We start from the raw sequence: 11,379 nt of genomic DNA on the forward strand, positions 1-11,379 counted from the left end.
CTTCTTATTTCTGTTACATGGACTTTAGTAATTTGTTTTCATGTTTTAATTGGTTTTCTTCCTCCATGTTAGAGTTGTGTAACTAAATAGTGTTGCAGCTGCAAGTTTTCTAAAAAGGCAAGCAGCTTGTGAAACTAGAGCTCTTCAGCTGCAAATGAATGTAATGGCTGCTTACTGAAACACGCAGGCAGCCCTTGAATGGGGTGCTGAGTGGGAATTAATACAACTTTGGCAAATGTAAATGCAAGTCTGGTCTATTTAATGGACAAAAGCAGCAGCTAGAACTACACGAGCTGTGCCATGTGATGGAAGCATTAGACTGCGACAAATGGTATTAAACTGTGTCCAAATCTTAATACCAGATTGACCTTCATTCTCTTTGCAATAAGTGTGTGGGACTTGGAGATTTCACATAAAATACTTACGGTTGACCAAAGGATTTTCGTCTTTTTTTTTTATTTTTTTTGCTACTGTCCTTGTTAATCCAGTGTTGCACAGTATCTCTTATATTGTGACCTCCATGTTCCACAGGCTGCAACAAAGAAGCAAAAGTATGAAAAGATTAGTGAAAAGAAAATGTCCACTCCTGTTGAGGTTTTGTGTAAGGTAAGAGTTTCAAAATGATGTCATGCTATGAAATGGAAGTTCTTTTCTTAGTGTTCTGGTTGTGGTTTTGTTTTGGTTGTTTTTTTTTAAACTAGAGCCAATATATTAGTCTCAGATGGTGTTTGCTGCTGAATAATACTTCTCTGGCAGTCATGGGTACTTTGTGTTTGCCCGTGCAGCAGGGCTGTGAACGTGTGTAACAGGCCAGGCATTTGCTGCTATTTCTTAGCATAGTTCATGCCATCATTGTTCCAGTTCTTGGTGACTTGTCAGTTGAGCGAGTTCTCCAGCTCTCTTAAGAAAGGAACAAGTCTCACCCTCAACTTCCACAGTGAAAGTTCTGTGTGTGCCCTCTTGGATAAATAAAACCAAGGTAGAGCTGTGTAGCTTGCCAGTATATACTTGCTTCTGCCACTTCAGGATCGTTGATATTGCCTTGTAGAGGCTGTAGTGGAGTTGGATGTCAGGTGGTCTTTAAAGCCATGTTGCAGCATGATGTTTTTCCAGTGCTATCCTTTGGGTCTTAAAATTTCCCTTGAACTGCAGCAGCCCCATGCTTGTTAACAAAGATCCTTGAGAACACATGGTAGTTTCTGCACATCAAACAGCAGCACCAAGGATTGTACTTTCTAGTCGTGCACATTTATGTGCCCTTGTAGTCTGATAGCATCTGACAAACTGCTGAACTGTTACACCCCGTGTTTTCTTTCTTGTAGTACAGCACTGTGCTGTATGCTATTACCTACTTTACATGTAAGCTTTAATATATAGCATTAAATGTATAAATATGTAAAGCAGGGAATCTTTGAAGGAGGTGTTCATGGTTTAAGTTTTCACATTTAATAGTGGTAACTGACCTTGCCTCTAGTATGCTCAAGTAGATTATCAAGGAACCATGAGTAGAAATTTTGAGACAATTACTACTAATTTCAGAGACCTAGTTAATAAGAACTAGGTTTAATTAGGATGAATTAAGTGCTCTAAATATGTTGTGTGTTGAAGGTTTTGGTAGCAGAGAACTTCTGATTGCAAAACATGCATCAAGTAACAATTCTGGGGAGGGAGAGAATATGGACCTGCTAACCCGCTGATCAAACTTACTTTCTGAAATACAAAATAGGTGAATAACTAGAGGCAACGTAGAATTTACACTTATGAATCTTCAGACAGTTTTTCTCTGCCATTGTAGACAGAAATACAGCTTTTTGCTGCCTTATGTAGGGTTGTTAGAAGCTTTTTGCTGCAAGCCTTGGCTTGATTAACACTGTTGATTTACAGGGATTCCCTGCAGAATTTGCCATGTACCTGAACTACTGTCGTGGCCTGCGCTTTGAAGAGGCACCAGATTACATGTATCTGAGGCAATTATTCCGTATTCTTTTCAGGTCAGTTTCAAATTGGAAAAGTACAGGAATTTGTCAGTGCTTTACCAGTTGATAACTCCTCTGTGGGACTTAACACTGCAGAAAGCTGTTCTCTGTGTGTGTGGTGTAGGGAGTTCTTCTGGGACCTTCTTTCATTTTGGAGTTTGAAAAGCTGTTTAAAAGACCTAAAAAATACTGTTCAATTTTAAAGGTGAAGGAAAAGATTCCCTTTGGTTTTCCATTGCATGATCTGACCGCTAATGCTGCAGGGTTGAGCTCATGTTTCAAGTTCTCTGTTGCAAGTAGTTTAAGAAATCAACTCCTCGGTAGAAATGTTTGAAGTTTTTTATGTTTGGAGATTGGTGATGTGACTAGCAGTGGTGCCCAGGAGATGGATTTCAATGAAGGGGAATAGTGCTGTTACATTGAGCTTGTTAGAGAAACCAGAACATAAACTCAGTGTAGTAGAGTGAATAGCATCTGTCAAAAGAAGAGCTGGTACTGATCTCTCAGTCTCCCTCCAAGTTTCTGGAATTCAAAGCATTTTTTTTTTTCAGTGATCTACAATACTGCAGTCTCCTTAAAACTATATGTATTTTAAAAAAACCAACAGCTGAGAACCTCAGTGCAGACACATGGGTAAGCTGGGTTGTGAGAGCTGCTTCTACAAACGCAGACTTGCGTAAACGGTGAAGAAAATGCTTGATGGTATTATGGTATTTGGGCCTGCTTTAAGAATCCCTTTAAGTTAGTAATACTTAGCATTTATATACCATTTTGTAATCTCCAAAGCAGCTTACAAAAAGAGTTCAGGGGTTTCAGCAAAGCCCTGGTATTAGCAGTAAGGAAGTTATGATGTGTTACGGTAAAGTCTTTCACTCTTTTTCTAGGACCTTGAACCACCAATATGACTACACATTCGACTGGACAATGTTAAAGCAGAAAGCAGCACAGCAGGCAGCCTCTTCCAGTGGGCAGGGGCAGCAGGCCCAAACCCCCACAGGCAAGCAAACTGACAAATCCAAGAGTAACATGAAAGGTTAGTAGCCAAGAACCAAGTGACGTTACAAGAAAAAAAAAATTACACTAATTTGGACAATGTCAGCAATTTTAAGTGTTAGATCGAGGAGGTGGTTTAAAAAATATATTTGGCTGTTAATTTAAAAAGCAAAACCAAAAGACGTCCTTGGAGAATTTGACTACTAACTTTATACCAAAATGTCCTTGTTCTTCATATCATTTCTTCTGGGGATGTTGGGTCATTTTAACCACTGCATCTTTTGCTCCTGCATTAACCACTTTCCAAAAAAAAAAAAAAAAAAAAACCAAACCAAAAAAAACAAGAAACTGACTTGGTGTTGGGAATGTGACATTTTTATTTTTATTTATATATATACACATATATATATTTTTATATATATATAAATATATAATACAATCCAAAATCCTAGACCTAACACTTCTTAAGGGATAATTCTCATTAACTAGGTAAGGATCTAGAGACTTTGGGTTTTACTCTGTTCCAGCTGGTATAGTGCTGTGGGTTTGCTTCTGGTCTGTATGCCTCAAACATTGGAAACAGAAAATTGTGAATGATCTGGCTTCCTCCAGTGGTTTTACATTGAGACATTTGGTCCAGAGTTAAAGGATCAGTGAGCTCAAAATGCCTTGCCTAAATCAAGGAGTAACCCTGAACTGCTGTGGATTGCCAAGTCACAATTTTCTGAAGTATCAGGGTGCTCTGGGGAGGGGTTTCAGATTTCTTTACTATTTTTAATGTTTCTAGGTTATGGTTTCAAAGGGAAATGTTGTGAAATGTTCAAGACTTAACTGAAAACTGAGTTCTGAAAAGGCACATAAGATTTATTTTTCAATGCTTTCTAGAAGCTTTTAAATTTTTTTTTGTGATGTAGATCTGCCAGTGTTAGTCTAGTAAGCCACTAGAATGAAACAGCTACAGCTACTGAGCATTACAGCCAATCTTGTAATGAAACTGATTCCTCAAGATGAGCTGTAGGTAAAATTCAAGCTAATGAGGTTCTTCAAGTGACAACAGAGAAACTAGGTTCAAGTTCTATACTGAGCTATTTATTGCTGGCACTTGCTACTCTTCAGTACATTCTTGTCTTGACTATCACTTTTATATGTATAAAATCATATATTAAGCTAAGATGGTAGAATTGGACGTATTTACAATAAAGTTACCAAAACATTTTCTCATGTATTGTGACAGCATTCAAACATTACCATGTGGCTCTAGTCAAAATAGGTATCCAAAAATATAATGCTTCATCCAGAAAAATGCAGTAGTAAAATACCTGCTGGTCTTCCCAAGACTCAAGTCTGAAATGGTTTCTTGAAGAAAAAAATTTCCATAGGACACCATTAAGTGTCAGATTCTTTCTGTCTAACTTGTTTAGCTGGAACCGACAGGTGTTACTGTAGTACGGAAGGCTGTAAACCAGTTCCTTCAGCTGAAACACTAGTACATAGCAGACGTGACGATTAAGCACCTAGGCTTAGATTGCTTCCTGAAATACAGAAGCTCTGACTGAAGTTCAGAACCTACTACTAAACGCAGCCTAATGTTGGGGTCTGGAGCAGTTGGCTGTTAGAGCAGGAGGAAATAAATCTAAAGCAAAAATGTGGATTCTTCACAATAACTCATGCTTAAAGCAATGATCTTGCAGGAGGTAATGATCTGTAAACAGACGCTACCCTGAAAATCGAGTTGTATCCACTTGAAATACTGTTTTGCTGAACTATTCTGAGACGTAATGTGCTAGCCTCCTGGCTCAGGTGGTCTCTGACCAAGTGCTGAACCATAAGCAAAGAAAAGGTCATCATAATGATTATCTGCCTCTACCTTCTAGTGATCATTTAATGACGGTGCAGATCTGCTGCTGACTGACAGGCATGAGTAACAGGGAAGCTGTCTTGCAGTTGAACCTTGCAGACTATTCCTTTTCTTGATGAACATTCCTCATCACACTCATTTGGTAATGAGGTCCATTGCTACAGCTGTGGAGAAGTTGCTGTTTTTCTAGCAGGCTTTCATTGGCTCTTGCATGGAGAAACAGCCTTTTGGGGGAATGACTCTCTCCTTTCCCTTCCCAATCATGAAGAAGAGGCTTGTGACCTCTGGATCAATCAAGCTGTAATGTAAGCCAAAGCATTAAAGTAGTGCTTATCAAACATCTGAAGACTTTTCCAGCTTCCTAAAACAGTTAGCTTAGTCTCTTCATCAAAGTAAAGATTCCAGATTTCTCAAATCCTATGTGCCTTTTTGTGGGAAATACTGCCTGTTAATGAAGATTTTTCTGAAACCAGCTAAGCTTGAGCAGGAGGCTGTATGGGTTGTATGTTGCTGTCACATTGAAGATTAATGAAATACCTAGGTATTTTTTTGAGTTCAGTTAAATTCTCATGTAGTTGCTGTAGCAAAGCCTGTATTGAAGTGGCTTAAAAGGCTTCATATTATCAAATTATACCCCTCTGGGAACCATATCTGGTTTAATAAGAGTACTGGAAATACCAGTTTACAGGTGCATTTATTGGTTATAATCTTACAGTATATTGTATAAAGTGCAAATACTCCGGAAGATGTGTGTCTGGGGAGAGTGGTGAAATCTTTATTTTTTCAGGCAATGTCCAGAGACTTACATGACACTAGGCTGTTTGGACAGTGTGCTCATTTGTAGATATCCCTGGCTGCCTTAACTCGGATACAACTCCATATTCAACCATCTCACTGAATCCTAAAGGTTATTCAGGCTGAATATTTTGTTTGGCTCCTGGGTAGCCTGTTCTGTCAATGGTCTTTCTCCTCCCCGCCCCGGCCCCCTGTCCCTCTCTGGAACCCTGTGCAGTGTCTTTTGTAACAGCAAGATCAGCTGTTTTTGAACTTGGGAGAGGTGAACTGTTTCAACAGACAGATCTTCTCTGCTGACTCTGGAAAGTTTAGCTCTTGATCTCTTGATGGTGCAGCAGTTATTCAGGTGTGATTTGTAGTCAGCTTCCCTCAGTCATAAAACTGACTCAAACAGTCTATCTCCAGGATAAAGTCTATCAGTTCCATTTGTGAGAAGTGTTTTTAATTCACTCCAGTGTAGAGTTCTGTAAGCCTGTCAGCAGGCCCATTAGCATTCGCTGGACACCTATGGTCGTGGCAGTATTTCTCAGAACAGGCTATTAGTTTACTACTTGAGATTTGGCCAATTGACAACTTCTTTTCACTGCTTGTCTCTGCAGCTACTTAATAGAACAAAACATTTGAACACGAGCAAGTAGAGGAGCTTCTTGGAGTATGATAGTAGTACAGTTACTCTTCCCCTGTTGATCAGAACTGCAGCTATGGTAATAATAAAGCAATTTGAGTATCCCTTGCGTAGCATAGATTATCAAACACTTTAGTAACACCCTGGAGGGACAAGGAGTGATGAATGTGCAGATTTGAGCTAGCCCTGTGTAGTGAAGATTTGTTAGAGACATGCTGGCGTAAACTCTTCAGCATGTTCTTCATACTGGTAAAGTTTTGTGTGCTACATGAATGTCTCAGCATCTCGTTGGACAGCGGTGGTTGGGTGTGTTTGGGAACACTCCTGTGTAGTCTTAATAGGACTTGCAAGGGATATTGTGGGTTGAATCCAGTTCACTATTGCTGTCTGTAGAGTCAGACTCCTGCCCATAATACCTTCAATTTGAAGTATTCTAACAAATAGTGTATCATTTGTAGCATGTTCTTTATCCTCAGGGTTGGGATCCTATTTTAATTTGAAATTTCCAGGTGTCTAAAGCAGTCAGTTGATCTGTCCGTTTCCACAGTGGAAGCACACTCCTCCTTTTGACTTAATTTTGGCTGCTTTGATGGAGAAAGTGGTTCAAATGATGAATCAGTGTTTACTGCTGAATACACTAAGTGGAAAGTTTAACTTTCGGTTGTATGCATCAAGTAAGGGTTATGGAACTATGCCAATGGAACTAAGGAGTCACTGGGGTTCCCTTGAGAATTTGCATTCAGGTGGGAATGACTTGTTTTAATTCTGGTGTGGAGTTGTGGTTCTTTTAGAATTGCTAGTGCTGGGTAAAGAGAGTTGTTCTTCAGTGCATTAAGACTGGGCTCAAACAAGGGTATTGAGTCTCTTCTAAATTACTTGTAGCTTGTTCTGGAAGAGTTAAAGTTGTCTTTTGAGTGCTGTCCAGATGCATTTTTGATTGAATGTCAGGCTATGTTTAAGACTTGTTTGCACTTGCTTCTCTTGGATGACAGCACAAGCTATAGCTGAGGTCAGCCTTGTCTGTATTTCACTGTGAGGAGATTTCTGCTGCAAAAACTCAGAGCTGTGGCTCAGATGAATTCATACATCGGCAGAATACCATACTGTTTGGAGGGCATCCAGAACGGAAACTTGCTTGGCAAAGTAGTCTTTGGTTGAGATTCCTGTTACCTCTTTAAAGCACAATGCTACCACCTGAGTCACCAGAAATAAGTATATAAGTAGTCACATGAAGGGAAGACTGGCTTAGCTTGCAGTAACTGGTTCTTCGAGATCTCTGTGTGTATTCCTCTACTCTCCCTTTTCCACAATGTCTTGAACTTGTCATTTGGAGTACTGAACATTAAAAGAATTGCTCTTCACACCCCACCTCCCCTGTCACATGAGTTCTTTCGCTTGCCCTTCCAAGGACAGAAGGTATGCTGGATTCCTAGTCACTGTCAAAGGTTCTCAGTTCTGTTCTGGTTGCCCCAGGGCATCATACACGCGAGCATGTAGCGAACAGTTACTGTAAGGTAAGTTATTCCTGTTTCTTTTCCTTCTCTGTGTGACACTGCTGTACTGCATCTCTGAAGAGCACCACTGCAATCAGATGACAGTTTGACATTCAAGGATATAAACACGAGACATTGCAGACAAGTAGAAAACAATCCTATGAAATTACATCCTGCTTCCTAGTGGCAATAACACATCTTGTTTTCAAACTGCTGGTCTGAATTCCTATTTGAGGAATGTGGCATCCAGCTGGTGTGTGAGCTTGTTTTCCAGTGCAGCAGTAGGTGTGAGAGAGGTGTGTGTTTGAGCTAAAGGGTGGTGGCCAATGCTGGTTAGTGTTGGAAATGGACAACAGGAACTCCGCAATTCTGAGATGGAACAGCATTTTCCCCTTTGAATGACCATAACTGATGTTTGATTTTTTTTTTTTTCTGCTGTGAAGGCTGTTTCTCATTTTCATCCCGTATCAGTAAGTTGCCCTTGTGTTTATCTTGCAGGTTTCTGAGCATGGCAAGGATGGGACAAAGCAGAGCAGATCGGAGCAGGACTTGTCACTCCCCAAATCCTAGAAATTTAGTTCATATGTACACTTGCCAGTGGCTGTGGGCAACCATTTACTTGGTGTAAAGAACTTAATATCAGTATAAACTGGCTCTGGGCAGTGTCAGTGATGCTGCACTTTGAGTTGTAGCAGCTGTAATTGTGAATATTACTGAGATAGTGAAACATGGTGTCCAGTTTTCTATTGCATTTTTTTCAAGTGGAAAAGTTAACTAATGGTTGACACACAAGTGGAGAAAATTGTGCATATGCCAAGTTTTGTTACCTTTTTACTTTGAACTACACTGCTTATGAGATCTCATTGTTTTGGAAGAATGGCATGAACAGTCTTCGGCAACAGTTGTGATAATTGTAAATGCTCACAATTGTGCACTCTTTTCTGGTTATTCCTCCCTGGGTTTTGAAAGTTGTACACTTAAAACATTCTTAAAAGTTGTTGGCTTCTATGTGCAACATACCAAGCCAGCTGACATGGTAGTAACCAAAGATTCCAGTTTTTAAGCGTATGAAAGACTCTGCCTGCTTACCTGTGCTAGAAATAACAGCATCTAAAGTGAAGACTTAAGAGAAACTTAGCGACTACTAGATAATCTTTAGGACTCTGCATTAACTCTATAATGTTCTTGGTATAAAAGGAAAAACAGCATATTTGTCACAAAATTTAGTTAACATCTTACAACTGAACCTGTATGTAAGTTGCTTAGATAAATGTAATCACTGTAAACATCTATATGATCTGGGATTTTGTTTTTATTTTGAAGCGGGAGCTTTTTTGTTTACAAGTTCATTAAAAACTAAAAACTGTTTCTGTAAGGAAATGAGATTTTTTTTTTAATTTGCCTTGTTAATTCAGTTTAAGAAATCTACATTACCCTGTTTTTAAACCAAGTTTTGAGGCCATTTGTTAAGCAAAAGAAGTCATATTTCTTTCTAAATCATTTTAGATTTAGTGTTTTAACTCTTCCTCATTTTGTTCTTAAATAAATTTTGTATTTTTTCCTTGAGGGGGAAGGGGCAGTCTTGCATTTGTATAACTTGTTGTTTGAGACCAGCCCTCTGTACTAAGATTGGATTTTTTAAAAATGAAATGGCATCTTTTGCAGACTTGGTATTGGCAGCCTCCGAGCGTTGCCATGTCATGCATCAGCTGGAATGACTTGTGATTGCTAGTTTTAAGAAAAAATTGAATGGAGTATTTGGATGGTTTTAAACCAAGGCATTTTCTTTCAATTTCTTGTGAAGTGGATATGACCAGATTTACTCTTGTTCTTGGGGACAGCCTTGCACCACGCAGAGTTCACATTGGTTACTGCCCCAGGCTGTCTTCTTTCTCACTCCTATTCTAGCCCAGCTGAAAGAAAGAAATACTTTTATTGCTGGTAATTCTTTAACAGTGTAATTTATTCCTTTATAGCATGTCAGAATAAATTAAAAAAATGTCTGAAAATGCTGCCAGATGCCTATTGTGTAAATGTTTGTATGTTAGCTTTTTAGACAGTTTTCATGCATGTAGCAGAGTTTCCTGCTCACAGTTCAAATTTTTACTGTTTGAAAAGGTCTCTCATTTTGGAAACCATTTCTTCAAGATCACTGTGCACTCTCTGTCATCACGGAGTGGTAATCTGGATCAAGGCCGCAGTCTCGTGTGGTCACTATGCATACTCTCTTTACGAGAAGGATCTGCCCTGAGAAGATGTTAAACTTTAGCTGGAGAACGTTGTGTGCTAATAAACATTTGTATAGATAATCTGGGAGTACAGGGAGGCAGAAAGCCTGCTGGGTTCAGAGATACTGGTGCACATTTGGAAACTTCTCTTCTGAGTCAGAGCGGTCTGTCTCTGTTACCTGGAAGGTGGAAGAAGAAATGTAGCTCATTCCTCTGGCTAGGATGGTTTTTCTAGACTCTTTTGAGTATTGCCCCATCTGAATAAGGATGCTTTACAAGCAATGCCTCATATGAAAACCGTTATGTTTCTAAGAACTGGTATCTAGAATACTATGGTATGTCCTTACATATGATTTCTACTGTCTAGGCAATGCATCTGATAACATACATTGGCAGAAGGGGAAGAAGCATCAAAGAAATGCATTCTTGGCAGCTGTTTTCAGAGTGGCTGCTTGGAATTGTTTTGGCACCACTTTTCTTGCTTTGACATGAGATATTTGAAAGTTGGAGGAAAGCGTGTGGTTTCAGGAGAAGAAATTATTTCCTTTGTCCATAAAGTTTGTTCAAGACTTTGAGGAGGGTTGTCAAGTCTTAGAAACAAATCTGCCCTTGATAAGCACTGTAAGCAAGAACAGTTGATGCGCTTAGTGTGTCAGAACGCATTGGTTTGTAGTTCTGAACGACTGCAAGCCTTGTCCCGCAGAGGAGCGTGGAGTCCAGTTAGTCTTTCAGACATGCTGTGTCTGCACAGAAGCGTGAGCTTTTAAACCGTCAGCTGCCTTGTGCTGCTTTGCAGAAAACCAGCCTGCACCAGGCATGCTGAACAACGAACAAGATGGCAACCTTCCTTAAAGAGATGCTGTGATACTGAACACTCATTTGCTGTATAATCCATTTGGTTTGTAACAGACTTAAACCTGAAAGCATTAAAAACTATGTGGATCTTGACTTCTGGTTGCAGCTCTGCAAAGGTTTTGTGTTGGGAGGTTTTACTCTTACCTACTGTCCTGATGCAAAGTCAAGAACTTCTGCAGGCAATCCCAGGCCGTTCGTAAGTAATTATCAGCATAACAGAGGCCGTAAAGCACAAAAACGAAAAAACCCTCATGCTCCCTGGAAAGTGCTAGAATTCAGGTAATGCCATTAGCCTGTGACAACAGGTTCTTAGTCACCTAGCTAAGCTGTGTACAGGGTTTCAAAGCGATTTATTAACCTTTACAACAACCGAGAGGCGTCCTAAGGCCACCTTTTAAAGGGTTGCTTAATTTGGAGCACAGAGTGCTCATGTGCAGCATACTGGTTCATTATTTTTAACCTATTTAAGCCGTTGGTGCAAGCAATTGAAAGCATTTTTCTCTTCTCCCATAAAAGGCTCTGAAAGAAGGGCAGGCTGCTCTAGGTCTCGGTTACC

At 39.7% G+C, this 11,379-nt stretch overlaps 1 protein-coding gene across 4 annotated transcripts in view; it reads left to right on the forward strand.

Moving 5' to 3' along the window:
* The window catches only part of CSNK1A1 (casein kinase 1 alpha 1), a 37,193-nt gene extending 26,277 nt beyond the window's left edge, over window positions 1-10,916 (forward strand). For 2 of the 4 annotated variants that reach the window (XM_005446643.4, XM_005446645.4), the window contains 4 exons: window positions 532-606; window positions 1,885-1,991; window positions 2,861-3,009; window positions 8,239-10,916. In XM_005446643.4, the coding sequence (XP_005446700.1) occupies window positions 532-606; window positions 1,885-1,991; window positions 2,861-3,009; window positions 8,239-8,246 (339 nt within the window). In that variant the 3' untranslated portion in view covers window positions 8,247-10,916. The remainder of the gene's footprint in view (window positions 1-531; window positions 607-1,884; window positions 1,992-2,860; window positions 3,010-8,238) is intronic. The other 2 variants (XM_014286227.3, XM_014286229.3) reach the window with 1 other exon arrangement.
* The last annotated feature ends 463 nt before the right edge of the window (window positions 10,917-11,379 follow it).

The sequence above is a fragment of the Falco cherrug genome, chromosome 8 (assembly GCF_023634085.1).
Source record: "Falco cherrug isolate bFalChe1 chromosome 8, bFalChe1.pri, whole genome shotgun sequence".
NCBI lineage: Eukaryota > Metazoa > Chordata > Aves > Falconiformes > Falconidae > Falco > Falco cherrug.